Below are 15,211 nucleotides of genomic sequence, written 5' to 3'. Positions count from 1 at the left end.
AGGATCATCTGGGAAAATGGAAAAGAAGCACAAGGAAGAAAAAGGTACAGACAAAGAAGTAGAAAAACCTGGGAGGGGAGCAGTGAGTTCCTACAAAATACTTGCTCTTAGAACAATCAATTCATTGGTCTGAAGCAATGTAGACTAAGATGAATGGCTTGGCTACCCATGCAATTATCATTTTTCTCTAAAAATACAGTCAGAAAAATTACCAATAACCTTTGTTATGTTGAAAAAGAAGCAAACTGGGAGTGCTAAGCTGGCTACACAGCATTTTCAATATATTATTATATTTTATCTGGGAGATAACCTAGTGAAAAGGATTGTGCTGAGGAAACCTAGAGAAATGTTCAAGAAGAAAGTATAAGGAAGGGAAACACTGAAAAACCCCCTGAAAATTCAAAGAGAAAGAGTCAGAGAAGTTAGAAAGTGGTTTCAAAAAGGATTTTAAGTTTATGGATTTCAGGGTAATTTTTTAAGAGCTAGAAATTAGAGATGGTAGAGAAAATGTTTTGGAGACTTAAGATATATTTGTTCAACAAATTTACTGAGCAACTCCTATGAGCTTCAGTTTTCTTAAATAGAGAGTAAAAAAAAATTGTGATACATAGTATCAGATCCCACTAGTCCTCAGACTGGCCACTGTTTTTCTTTGACTCAAAAAAAAAAAAAAAAAAAAAAAAGAATCAAGGCCAGTGCAGAACAAGAGCTGTTTCCTTCCCACTACACCTCCATCTTCTATCTTAGCAACCTGAAAAGGACAAATTGGCTGAAGAAAGAGAAAATGCTGAGACTTCAAACAGACCATGACAAAAATAGAGCTAAATAATTATTCCTAAGAAAATAAAATTACTTATCACCACACACTGAATAGCTTCCTGATTGTCCCCTTTAAGTCTGTAATAGCACTGGTCGCAGAATGCACAATTTCTGACAATAGACAATACGACTGAAAAAATTAATCTCCTATGTGCAAAATAACACTTTCACCACAATGGGCAATTCGTGCCTGCTCTCTCTGGACCTTTGCTGAACAGAATACCAGTGCAGGCTAATTACATGAGCTAGCTGAAAATTGTGCGTATGTTGGAAAGCCATCCCCCTAAAGAATAGCTGAGAAAAGGTCTTAGCACCAAATACAAAACAACAGGAAAAAACAGAGAGAGCAAACATGAGAGCATATGCAGAGGCATTCTGATTAGCATGCTGCAGTTAACCATTTTTGTGGATGCGCATAAAAGAGTTGTAAAATTCTCTGCTGTAGAAAAGAACAGTTTCAACACAACTTACTTGTAAGTTCACCCACACCCACTTGGACACGTACTTTCACAGGGACTGGGAGAGCAGCGGGCAGCGGCAGCTCGTCCCGGGCTCACCCCTGATCCTGTCTCCTGAGACCCACATCCTAGCCTCTTTTTCTCTACCTAAATAAAACTTGCTTTGGCTCTCACAGAATAAAAAAAAAAAGAAAGGAAAGAGAGAAAGACAGAATGAAAGAAAAAAAGGAAGAAAGGAAGAAAGGAAGGAGTAGAAAAGAAAAAGAACACCTTCCAGGATGAAAGAGACTTCCCCCATGCTGACTCAAATGCTTTGCTCCAATGCACAGATATGGATCAGCCTTAGGCTGAGGACTTTTGGCACTTTGGGGTGCAAAAATAGTTCATGTCAGAAATATAGATAAGAGTCAAAGGCAGCCCTGGCTGGGTGGCCCGGTTGGAGCATTGTCCCATACACCAAAGGGTTTTGGGTTTGATCCCTGGTCAAGGTGTATACATGCCAGGGTTGCAAGTTCAGGTCCGTGGTTGGGGCTCATATACATGACAACTGATCAATCTCTCTCTCCCTCTCTCTCCCCTTCCCCACCCTCCTCTCTTGCTAAGCATATCCTCTGGTGAAGATTTAAAAAGAAAAAGAAAAGGATTCAAAGGCAACTTTCACACACTGATTCATATGTTTGCAAGGAGTACGACAGGCTTGTCACAGGCGATGGTAGAGTGGTAGAGCAAGGGCCAGTTGTTGGAAGTTCTACTCTTCATGCAGCATGATGCCATATATCCTCAAGAAGTTTAGAGTTTGAGTTTTTCAGAAAAAATTTCAGAAAGAGCCTAACAAATAACAAACAAATGGCTCCACATGATCAAAACAAATTTGTAGTGTCCTCTGTAATGCTTGAGTTATGTTAAGTCCACAACCAGATTCACTGAATTTATTGTTCAAGAAGAGAAGCACTAGCTAATTAATGTTCATTCTAGAAAATCTATAGTAAGCAAGGGTTCTGGCAAGAATGATGGCACAAATTGTGTCATTTAAGGGACTTTTCTTAAAGCCTTGGGCCAAATGTAGGGAAATCCAAGTAAAAAATTAGGGAATTATTTACAGTTTATTCCTAAACTGAACATTCTAAGGGAGGGGAGGGGAGGGGAGCGGAGAGAAGGGGAGGGGAAATGAGAACTCCTAACAAAAGTCATGGCCTTCATTCAGGATGCAACACTATCCTTCAGTCAAGGATATAACCGACTGGAGCAATACCAGAATAGGAAAGCTTCTCTTTCTTCTTTCATTTTTCTGATCAATTTCTAGTGTTACTCTCTGGGTCAAATCCAAAGAAAACCAGATGACAAAGGAGCCTATAGATAAAGTCCTTGTAGGTTGGTCTCCCAGAGCAAAGAATAACCCAGACTAAACTATAGTGAAGAGAGAAAAGTGGATCATGTGTGGCAAAATGGAAGGTCATCAGCACTGTTGATTTCTTCAGAAAACTTAGGGCCCATCAGTTGGGATTTAAGGAAAACAAACGTTTTAGTAGAGCTATCCTTTTGTAATAAACTGAGCTAACACACATGATTATCAAACCAGATTAATTCAAATCAGAGATCTCACCCAATATCAGGATTTCCCCATAATTTTAAGGATCCAGTCAGTCAAGAGCCTCAGTCAGACAAAGCAAAAAGTTGCCTTGGGCAGTAAGGGTGGCCTCCCTGGCCTGGCCCAGGACGGACATTGTGGCCCAGGATAGCAGCTGAGGTCTCACAGTGAGATCTGGGAGGTTCTTTGTACAGAAGGAGCCTTTAAACCATGAAACACTTCCTTTTATACTCAGAGACTTGGGTGGCTTGGGTGCCACTCTCTAGGGAGATGTGCCCCCTAAATCCCGGGTTCCGTTTGGTAGGTAATACTTTAGCCAGGGAACTGCCTGCTAGGGGCTTTCAACAGATAAAATCTCTTTCTCCTAACAAATGTCATTAGTCTATAACACAAAGGTATAGTTAAAAAGAAATTAGACAACGTTGCCTACCTTGGTTTCTCCCCCCATCCCCCGCACACACACAACCTCCCACACCCCCATGGAAGTGAATGAATGGATTGTAGGCATCTTTTTTAACTCTCCTCCCACAAACACTGTATAAAAGGATGAAGTGTGGGGTGGGGGTGAGAGAGAGAAGAAAAAGGAGGAGAGAGAGAAGGAAAGAGAGAGAGGCAGGGAGAGATTTTGGGGAAGAGAAAGAGTAAATATTAAGATACAGATTAGGGAAATTGACTGGTGTCTCTTGCATGAGATTGGCATGAGGAAATCTGCTATACCTCTCATCTTGAATAATCCTCCAACTTTATCAGGCAAGCCCATGGCAAAATGCACTCTGATTAGGTTTTCTGAGGGAGACCACATGCCCCCACCCCACAGGCTCCTCCCGGCCAGCACTGTCAGGCCCTGCTCTGCCCAGATACGGGCGAGGCAATGCCTCTGCCCTCTGACTCTTAGGCTACCAGGGCCTCCTCAGTGTGTGAGGCTTTAGAGCTTTTAGATCTCTTTCCCCCAATTTGGAGAAGATAGTGTCGTGAACCCTCTAAAATACAGGATTGTAGGAAAGTGTGGAGAAGTTGGGAGTGAGCCGCAGCTGGGACTTGGGGTAAATCTGTTAACCTTCTGGGATTGTAAGCAATTTAGTACAAGGGCACGTGTTTCTAAAATCAGACCCAGAATGTTTACAGGATTCTCAAAGCCTGTAGGCCTGTAGATGTTTAGCCAGTGACACTACACAGAGATTTTTTGTGATGTGGACCCAGGGAGAGACCAGCAGTGTCCCCGCTGCCAGGGCCTGATCCTGGGCTGCACTGTTCAGCTGCTCCTCCATCCTCCACACCCCCGGCAGCATATCCAAGCACAAGGTGAAGCCTGAGCAGGGACACCATCCTATGTTCCAGATAATTTCCAAGATGTTATAAAACATTTTGAATATAAAAAAAATTAAGTTTAAATTAAATCACAGGTGAAGAGTAGAACTTACCTTTTCTTTTTGTTAGATAATGTCTCGAAGCCATTTTGCAGATTTGTGCATCTCTCTGTCAAGTGGACTGGCCTCTCGCTCGGATACGTGCTGTTTCATGAAAGAGATTTTAAAGAAAGATTGACTGAAAATGAGAGCTTATAAGATGTTGTTAACAAAAATCAGATTTAATTGCTAAAGTATGCCCAAATAAAGTCTGGCTTTTATTTCATTATTAGATTTCTGCGTGGAAAAGGACATTGATATTTTCACTTCTAACAGGTCTCACTTTATTTTTCTAAAGAAAGCTCACACTATAGAGTCAAAAAGAAAAGAACTCCCTGTGGAAGACTTTATATTTTCATATTTTGAGGTTATTAAGCACAATGAATGAGTTATTGAATAGTTTTAATCATTGTGTGTGTAAGCAGATTTATTTTTAAAAGATGTTGTCTTTGGTAGGAAACATGCAGACACAGGAGATCAATAGTTCTTTCCAAAAGAACACATGGCAAATCTGGCCTTTGATTATTATAGTAACTGTGATACAGGGCCTGTTGCTATTGCTTTATGAACTTGAAAAATTGGAGTTGGAATAAAACCAAATCAAAAAGCAAGGGGTTATGGAGTCGGGCTGCCTAAGGAGCCTCCTGGATGTATGCAAGCTAGTTGGCCACTCCAGGCGTCAGTTTCCGCCCCCTTCATCCTTCCCTCCCAGTGCTATTGTCAGGATATATACAGTGACACAGAAAGCATGGAGACTTGGTACCACACCTGATACAGTAAATGCTCAAAAAAGTATTACATATCACTTCCCTTAGATTTCAAAATTGTGCATTCAACTCTGACTACTGTTAATACATTTATTTAACCATCCTGAGGGTATTTGCTGAAGACAACCAAATAAGGGCCGGGGGCCAGGCACAAAACAGACATGTGTCCTTTCCCTAGTGGAGCTTGCAGTCTGGTCCGGGAGAAAGACATATCAAACCAAAAACCACACAAGGAAATATAGCATAGAATTTTGAACTGTGGTTAGGATCACTGAAACAGCAGTGGGTGTCTTGGAGGAGTGTAATGCGGAGACCCCTGCATCCGGAGGGACCTCTGAGCTGGTGTTATTTAAGTTGTGATCTCAAGGATAATCCGAATGAGCTAGACGGACTTTGAGAAGTTGACGGGTGGAGGGGGCAGGTGGGGGGTATTCCAGGCAGAGGGAAAAGTGTGTATAAAGGCCACAGAATAGGAAGTAACCCAGAAGGTTTGAGGAACTGAAGGAAGGGAGGTGGGGCTCAGAGCTAAAGACCAACAGGTGTTTGGGATAGTGAGTAGGGGCCAGAGTACACAGGCCCGATAAACCATGTTGTGCATTTATCTAAATAAGGATGAGAAGCAACAGACGGTTTGGGGCAGGGGAGTGATGTGACCTGATGCATGTTTTAAGAGGTTCACTGTGCAGAAAAATTAAATGAGGGGAAGTAGGACTGCAGGAAGAGTGGTGAAGTTAGGAGACTTCTGCAAGGTTTTAAGAGACACATGATGGCAACTCAGATATGATGTCATAAAACACAACACCCAACTCACAGTTGTTTTACGTAACACAGTTGTGTTACTTCTTGGTATTTGCTCAAGAAATGCCCACTGTATGACTGCGTGGCTCTCAAGGGCAGCCGTGCTTCACGCAGTTGAGGGATTTGGAGTGGTCTTGGGGCGGTTCATGCCAGCAGCCTGCTTCCCTAACCGCAGCGGCAGAAGAAGAGTGTGCCGCACGCGCAGTCTCACCCTGTATCTGAAAGTTCTAGCTCAGCCAGAGCACTCAGGTGCCGCACCTGCCTGCAGAGTGGGAGTCAGGAAAGAGCACCCATCCTGAGTGCCCAGAAAGAGGGGAGCCTGGGACACGGATATGGACGACGGCACCACGCTGTCCCTCAGCCAGAAGGGAAGTTTAGGGATTTCAGTTCCATTCTGGAGATAAGTCTGACAGGACTTCAAAATAAATTGGATATGGGAGGTGAGGGAACAGGCAGTGTACAGGTAGGGATTTAAACGAGAAAGATTCATAATTAATTCTCCAATATTTCTCAGAAATGCCTTCTAAAAACACTGTGCACAGAGTATATGTGGGCTCATAAAAATCCCTCTTTATCCTGATATAATTTTTCTCCCTTTCTCTCACTGCCTTCCTCCTTTGCCCTCCTCCTGTCTACATGCCTCACCTTCTGTGCTTCCAAAATGTATTATCGTACTTTCCAAGGATTTGTTTATTTCTAATTGGCTGTGTATTTTATTCAGGCAGCACCATTAATGAAGTGAATTACCAAGCCAGCAGTGCTTTGAATTATGATGGCTCTGCAATATTGAATTGTAAAACTGTGATGAGCAGGCACCCATAGGATTTAATGCCATATAGCTTTCTTTAAATTGGAGAGTATATTCATTAATAAAAAGTCAAAACAGTCTTTCCCAACTAAATCACAGAAAACTTACGGAAGGCAAAGGAGAGTGTCTGGGGTACCATGGCAATGAAAGAACAAAGTCCTAGAAAAACAGGGTCTAAGGTATCTGTAGGACCAGCCTTTGAATCTGGGCTCCACTCTCTGACAGTGGTCTTGGAACCTAACGGTTTCCTTTTTAAAATCTCTACTCAGTAAAGTAGTTACAGGGATGCTACAGATTGAATATTTGTGTCCCCCTAAATTCATTTGTTGAAATTCTCCAAAGTGATGGTATTAGGAGGCGGGGCCTCTGGGAGGTGATAAGATCCTGAAGCGGGAGCCCTCACAAATGTAAAGTCGGCCTGAGACAGTCCTTGGCCGCCTTCGGCCTGGGCGGTTGCAGTGAAAGAAGGCCGCCTGTTTTAACACTCGAAAGCAGTTATAGGTGGGAAACTGTAACCCACCCCACCATTATCTTTACACTGTTTCTGTGAGTGCTGATTCTAATATGTAGCTTGTAGATAAACAGCATGTTTGTATACGAATCTTAGGAATTAATTTCAAAAGACAGAGACTCCAGCCTTCAGGCATTCCAGTTCCGGGAGATTGGTTGACTTTCAACCATGGAGTCAGGATGATGTGAAGTCAGGATGACATGAATCCATGATGATTAAAACATCGGACCATCACCTGCCTTACTGGAATGGACTGCGCTCGCCTGCACATGGAGAACTTTTCAACCCCTTTCCTTGATCTCTTTGTGCTGTTCGCCACTCCCTTCTTACAAAAACCTCTCCCTCCACTGAGATGGGGACATGGGCTTTGAGACAAGAGTCCTCCATCTTTCAGGTCGCCAGCACCTGCACATAAACTACTTTTCTTTACATCAGTGCTGCCTCTCGAGGGCTGGCTTTGGTAGCAGTAGGCAGTCAGACCTGCTTTCACTTACAATTTTTAGCGACTCCAGGTGGGACAGCATGGACTCTAGTAAGGCCCAGGGGCCCAGCCTGGAGTCCCAGCTGTTGCGGCAGGCTGACCCCATGGCAGGGACTGCAGCAAGTTTTCAGCAGCTGTCGCGAGGTCTTTGTCTCAGGGACTCTTTCTGCTCTCCCTTTCAAGGCACCAGCCGCCTTTAAACACTTTGCTGGTGAAAGACAATGAGTTGTGGGTGGGCTGACGAGCCCAGACTGGGTAAGACTCTGGTGTGCACAACCGGGAGCCCTTGCCCAGCCACTAGGGTTCTTTGAAACACCTGGGATTCTATAAGAATCAATAGGCATCACTTAGCAGTAGGTATGACACAGTGACAAGAAAAAAAATCCCAGTGCCCCAGAGTGGGATTTGTTTGAGGCACTCTTTTGGTTTAGATTCGGGTATTGTTTGCTTTTCTCATTGCATACAGCTTTTTAATTGTTCGTTGGTTTTGTTTCTTTGTTCCTCTGCAGGAGGAACACTGCTTCTGTTTGAGAGCTCTCCTCTGTTTCTCTTGGTCTGTCTGTCTTAGTAACAGTTATTCTTTCCTGTCTTATCTTTTGGGGACTTGGGTGATCTTTGCTATTTTGTATATACCGGGAATCTTCTGTCACCACCGTTTGGGCTGTGCCATTTGGACCTTGTAAAGGTCATTTGCTGTGCTGGTTGCTATAAGACAATGACTCTGCCATTTGGGCTTTTGTGCCATTTGGACCTTGTCAGGGTCATTTACAGTAGCAGCTGGTGTGAGATAAGAGTCTAAGGCTAGCCTCAGCCCCTCCTTTTAGAGAAGCTAGTTTAAGAGTACTTGCTTGGACTTTGTCTTTGCTTTAGATTTTGATTTTGCTTCTGTTTTGAATGGAGTGGCTCAGTCCCTGTTCCATCAGAGAGTCTATTAGATTGCATTTTAGACTAATTAGAACTGTTTTGCTAAAGGTTTGGTAAATAAGATAAGGTCTCTAATGTGCAAGCTTTCAAGTTGTTACATCATGAGCATGCTACTCCAAAAGGATTAAAATTAATGGTTTAAAGAGGGGAAAAGGACTTCTCATCAAGATGGCAGCATAGGTAAACACAGCTCACCCCTTCACACAACAACATCAAAATTACAACTAAAATATAGGACAACCATCCATCAAAACCATCAGAAATCGAGTTGAATGGAAGTCTGACAACTACCGAATTAAAGAAACTACATTCATCCAGACTGGTAAGAGGGGCAAAGATATAGGACAGGCTGGTTTCACATCCTCGTGTGGTGGAGGAAAATTCAGGAGGGATATCTCAGGAGTGAGGAGTCCCAGCCACATATCAGGCCCCCCAGCCCAGGGTTCCAGTGCCAGGAAGGTAAGTCCCCATAACTTTTGTCTGCAAAAATCAGCAGGTATTGAGTTGGTGGAAGAAACTTCCGCAGCCCCAAGCAGTTCCCTTTAAAGAACCCACACACAGACTTCCTCACACTCACTCCCTCTGAGCAGGAGGGGAGCAGCTTGAAAGGCACCAGTGGCGCACAGGGAGGAAGTGAAGTGTCTGGCATCCAGGAGAGAACTGAGGGGACACTTTTCTTTCAGGCAGAAAGGTGGGGCAGAAGCCACTGTCCTTTTCTAAGCCTTCCCCCTACAGGTCCACAGAGCTGGCAGGCTGGAGTCATATCTGAGACTCCATCAACCTGGCTGACATGGTCTGACCTGCCCTGGAGATTCCCTGAGACTCCATCCCACCCTACTTATGTGCCCACCTAAACTGTTAACCGAGACTTTTCCATATGAATGGCTGGTTTTGGCCCCTGCTTCGGAACTTCCTAAATCCTATCAAACAAGCAACGAGAGGCCTCAGTGAGCCCTCAGTCTGTACCTCTTGCTAAGTGGTCCCAGGCCCAGCACTAGCAGAAGCCAGCCTAGATTCACAGTTTGACTTCATCTGGGATTCTCCAAGCCCAGCACAAGTAGCAGACATCTAAGGCTGCTTTACAGATCATGCCAGGTTGCCCTAGGAAGAACACAGGTATGGCTGACCTTAGCCTGCACCACATGAAAAATCCCAGAGCCTGTGTACCCAGTAGATAACTACAGACCATGTCAGAGCACCACCTCCCTGCCCCAGCACAGCTGAACATCCATGGAGGGTAGAGATTGGGTGTCAGTGGTCATAGTCAGTCTTAGCAGCTGATTGGTCTGGGTAAATCCCTCCCATTGACCAATCAACAGCAATCAAGGCTCAACTATAAGAGGAGGGTGTGCTCAGCCCACACAAAGGGCACAACTAGAGTATCCTGCTTGGGAGATAGGGGAGCCTATGTCACTGGACCCTACAGGACACCTACCACATTAGGCCACACTACCAAGACATGGAGTCAAAGCAGCTCCACCTAATATATAGAAACAAACACAGGGAGGCTGCCAAAATGAGGAGACAAAGAAATTGGCCCAGATGAAAGAACAGATCAAAACTCCAGAAAAAGAACTAAACAAAATGGAGATAAGCAATCTATCAGATACAGAGTTCAAAACACTATTTATAAGAATGCTCAAGGAACTTAGTGAGGATCTCAGCAGCATAGAAAAGATCCAGTTAGAAACAAAGGATATACTGATTAAAATAAAGAACAATTTATAAGGAAACAATAGTAGAGTGGATTAAGCTGATAATCAAATCAATGATTTGGAAAATAAGGAAGCAAAAAGCAACCATTCAGAACAAGAAGAAGAAAAAAGAATCTTATAAATTGAGAATAGGGTAAGCAGCCTGTGAGACAACTTTAAGCAATTCAACATCTACATCACAGGGTACCTGAAGAAGAAGGGAAAGAGCAAGAAAATGGAAATATGTTTGAAAAAATAATGAAGGAAAACTTTCCTAATTTGGTGAAGGAAATAAACATACAAGCCCAGGAAGCACAGAGAGTCCCAAACAAGATGGATGCAAAGAGGACCACTCTAGGACACATCATAATTAAAATGCCAAAGGTCAAAGATAAAGAGAGAATCTTAAATGCAGCAAGAGAAAGGCAGTTAGTTACCTACAGGGGCGCCACATAAGACTGTTGGCTGATTTCTCAAAAGAAACTTTGCAGACTAGAAGGGTTGGCAAGAAATATTCAAAGTCATGAAAAGCAGGGACCTACAGCCAAGATTGCTCTTAGAATTGAGGGGCAGATAAAATGCTTCCCAGACAATAAAAACACTAAAGGAGTTCATCATCACCAAATGAAATGTTAAAGAGACTTATTTAAGAAAAAGAAGATTAAAACTATGACCAATAAAATGGCAATAAATACATGTGTATCAACAACTGAACCTAAAACACAGACTAAGTAAACAAGAAGAACAGAGACAGAATTATGGAAATGGAGAGTGTTTAGATGGTTGTCAGCTGGGAGGGGCATGTCAGGGAATGGGTGAAGAGGTGAGGGCGAATGAGAAGTACAAATAGGTAATTACAGAGCAGCCATGGGGGTGTAAAGTACGGTATAGAAAAAGGAGTAGCCAAAGGATTTATATACATGACCCATGGACATGAACAGTGGTGGGGGGACTGCCTGAGGGAGCGGGGGTGCTGGATGGAGGGGAGCAAAGGGGGGGAAATTGGGATAACTCCGTAGCAAAATCAATTAAAAATAACCTAAAAAAAATAAAATAAAGATGGGGAAAGAGCTCACTCTCCTCTCAGAAAGTAAAACTCAGTAAAAGAAGAAAGAGGAAAAAGTAGAGACTTTTTCAACCTAAGCAGCTCAAGCCATGCCAAGCCTGGTGTCTCCCCTATCTCTTCGCCAGCTTCCTAAATATTGTCAAGGTCACTAGATAATTAAACAGCCCACTCGTGAGCACACTAAAACAATGCAGCAATCATCAAGAATCAAAATAAACATTTTAAGTTAAAGTGATGTCTTTCAAAGTTACTAAGATGAAATATATTCATTTTTGCCTGTGTTTACCAAGAAGTTCATGTTATCTCTATTATGCCTCTTAAAAATGTAACTGTATTTGCAAATGGATAATAACTCTTTCTGAAAGTTATGAAAAGTATTAATAAATTTGTTAATGTTAGAGAATGTCAATGACTTTTAGTTTTCACTAAAATTTGAGAATTCTAGTTAAGTTGGCAAAAAACATGGTTTTGGTGAAAAAAAAAGGCAACCTATTTTGAAGGAAATAGAATTGGAAGTGGGTTATTCTAAATTGGTTATTTCTGGATGACTTAAAAAAGCAAACTAAAAGGGACTAGGAAAGTTGCAGAAGGATTGTGTAAATTGTACAGGGTTCATGTAAGTCGAAGGGGGTCTGTGCAAATTAAAGAACAATTGTGTAGAGAGAGGGAAGGAGCAAAAAGAGAAGAAATTAAGGATGTGAAAGAAAGGTGAGAAAGGATAAAGGAAAGAAACATACAGATAGGAAGGAAATTGCAGAAGGACTTCTAAAGAGAGGAAATAGAAACGGGAAAAAATGAAATAAGAAAGGAAATGAAAGGCACACATATAGACAGTAAAGCAAAGTGATAACTTTAATGACAAATGAAAAAGCCAAGAGCTCCTTTTGATTTTTCAAAACCAATTGTTATTTCCCAACAGAAACCCCAGGTAAAATTGACAGTGGTGAAAAAGTGAATTGATTTCTTAGTGTGATGTACTTTCGTTTGTAGTTCTGATTGTTATCTTAAAATATTGTTAAAAAAAAACAAATCCCTTTGTCAATTGCTTTATAATCAGATATATAACCATGTCATTTTAAATATGGTTTCGTCATTTAGAGACAATCATTGTTTTAATCTGATGCATTTGCAAGAATGTTCCATCTTTAAAAAGATCCATGGAAAGGACTTTGACATTATAAAATATAAGTTTCTCAGAATAACTTTTCAGACTATACCTTTGAAATAGATGGGGATTTGTGGGGCTCTTGGGAATGACTGGGTTTGTAAAGATGCTGGTGGATAATCAGTATAAATAAGAATTGATTGTGGGACTGAATAAACTAAGGTAATTATTGTTCTTGTGACTTTGCTCAAAATATTCCTGATTAAAAAATGTTTGTTTTCATAGAGCAATTTGGTAAATTGTAGCAATATTGAAGTATTTATATTTTTCTCCCTACTTGATTCCTCCAGAATTTGGAAATTCAATGACCGAGCATTATTATTTTCATGACAATATGTTTATTTGCATGGATCCCATAGGGATCTGATTTCTTCCAGGTTCCGATTGTAGATTTATTATCCAAGACTTCAACTGGATTGTCATGTCTAAAAGAGGCATGTCTGGATGTTAGCAAAAAAGCTTTAGGATATGAAGATGGACTTTGAAAGCCAATGTGAGCCCCTTGGAGAAATGGCCTGGTGCCTTGCCTATTCATATGGTTCACGGCAGTATTTCCAAGTAAGGAGTGAAGGTTGCTTTCCTGGGAGATGTCAAGGAAAGAACCTCAAGACATTTTGGGGACCTCGAGAACTTGAGTTTACCCAAATCTGTAGGTATTGCATGCAAAACTGAAGGCAACTGCATGGCTTAGCTTCTCTGCCCTGCACTAGTTAAAGTCTAATCTGAAAATTCCTTGTAACATTCCAGCAAAGTAAATTTAAGAAAGTCTATATAATGACTTGCTATTCCTGCTGTTTTTGCAAATAATCAGGCCGAACTGAAACTGGACTTAATGCAGTAAATGAATTGATCTTATTATGGCTCTTTGATGAAAATGAGGGTGATTTCAGGAAAAAAGTTATGTTGCAATAGAATCTATTATACACAGTTACAAACATTAAACTCGAATTCAGTAAATTGTAAAATTTTGGTTTTGACCTATAAACAAGACTAGATCTTAAATTTTTCTAGTTTTCTTAAGTGTTTTGGCTAACACCTTCCAACTTCCATAGAAATGGAAGAAAAATTGACAGTGGGGATTTGTGATAGTGGAAAATTGTATCAGTAGGAAATGGTAACCCACCCCAGCATTCTTTTGACATTGTTTCTGTAAGCACTGACTCTAATAGGTAGCTTGTAGATGAACAGCACGTTTGTATAAAAATCCTAGGAATTAATGTCAAAAAATACAGACTCAGACTTAGAAGCATGTCAGTTCCAGGAGATTTGCTGACCTTCAACCATGGAACCCGGATGACGTGGAGCCAGGATGACTAAACCAGGACGATGCAGACCAGACCATCACTTGCCTTATCGGAATGGACTGTGCCAGGCCGCACGCAGAGAACTTTGCAACCCCCTCCCTTGGTCTCTTTCTTCTGCTCTCCTCTCCCTCCTTATAAAAATCTCTGCCTCCACTGAGATGTGGACATGGGCTTTGAGACATGAGTCCCCCCATCTTCCAAGTGGGTGGCACCTGAAAATAAACCATTTTCCTTCACCTCAGCACCTGCCTCCTGAGTATTGGCTTTGGTAGCAGCAGGCAGCTGAACCTGCACTTGTTACACTATGAGGAAACAGAATGCCCCCAGACCCTAGATCTGCAGGTGCCATGATCTTGAATTTCTCAGTCTCCAGAACTGTGAGAAATAAATGTCTGTTGTTTATAAACCACCCAGTTTATGATATTCTGTTATAGCATCCCTATGAGTAGGGATTATACAAGATGTATTTAAAAACACCTGGCACACAGAACACAGACGTCACTGAATAAATGCTGTGTTCTCCTCCTCCTAAATACATCATTGTATTCGTTCTTCAAATCAGTCATTGTTGTTGTCACAGGGTCAGAAACTCCCTCCCACGCACAGAAAGTTACTTCCTAGTGAAAGCAATAGAAAGGGAGGCCCCTTGAGTTCCCTTTCCCTTCTGTTTCTTTCCTGTCCCCTTTTCATTCAGAGAGTCTTCATAGTTTTCTTCTTCTTCATCTACCATCATTAAAACCTTCCTAGGAAAAAGTTAAAGTGCTTGCATGTGGAATCCATAAATTTCAAACATTTTTCTACATTAAGCATCTGAGCAATACAGCCCCTCTCACTGCCCCGGAGACAAATCCCCCAGTTCATGTCGTTTCAACAATCGTTGTTATTCAGTGACAGAAATACAGGTCAGTAGTATAACTGCCATGTTTTAAAGAGCTTGAGAACCTGACATTGCAGAGATTTCAGGAGTCCCTGGAGAAGGGGAAGGCATTAGATCTCCCAGCAAGAGGGCTAGATCACCCAGGTAGACAAGACAGCTGCTGCTTTGTGAATAAGTGAGAACTAGATTTTCCTTGAATCTGAGTTCATGAGGAGAACCACAAGGGAGTTACGTGCTCTCAAAAGAGGAAAAGGAAAAATTTTCTCGGTTCTGAGTTGAGAGAGGACATGACCTGTGGACAGATCCAATTTGAGAAGTTGGCACTCACTGTGGATAAAGACTTAGACGGAATCCTCCTTCACTTCTCACCTGGGAACTTCTCTCAGATAACTCAAAGACAACAGAGAGAAATTGAATGAGATGAACATAGGAATTCCAAAGACCTGGAGTCAGAGGCAACCTGGTAGAAGGAGAGATTGCATGAGATGAGTATGGGTTGATGTGTAACCTCAGGAAGGTTTCTGGGGATCAGGTCGGAAAGGCCT

General features: G+C 42.0%; 1 protein-coding gene across 1 annotated transcript in view; it reads right to left on the bottom strand.

Annotated features, from left to right (window-relative positions):
* Positions 1-15,211, bottom strand: part of ST8SIA6 (ST8 alpha-N-acetyl-neuraminide alpha-2,8-sialyltransferase 6) — a 128,878-nt gene that overhangs the window by 59,700 nt on the left and 53,967 nt on the right. The window contains exon 3 of the mRNA XM_054590535.1: positions 4,287-4,376. Within this exon, the coding sequence (XP_054446510.1) occupies positions 4,287-4,376 (90 nt within the window). The remainder of the gene's footprint in view (positions 1-4,286; positions 4,377-15,211) is intronic.

The sequence above is a fragment of the Pteronotus mesoamericanus genome, unplaced genomic scaffold (assembly GCF_021234165.1).
Source record: "Pteronotus mesoamericanus isolate MK-2021 breed Mesoamerican mustached bat unplaced genomic scaffold, CSHL_Meso_final contig_130, whole genome shotgun sequence".
Lineage (NCBI taxonomy): Eukaryota > Metazoa > Chordata > Mammalia > Chiroptera > Mormoopidae > Pteronotus > Pteronotus mesoamericanus.
Note: the sequence above shows the minus strand (reverse complement) of the source record. Positions and strands in the feature narration are given on the sequence as shown.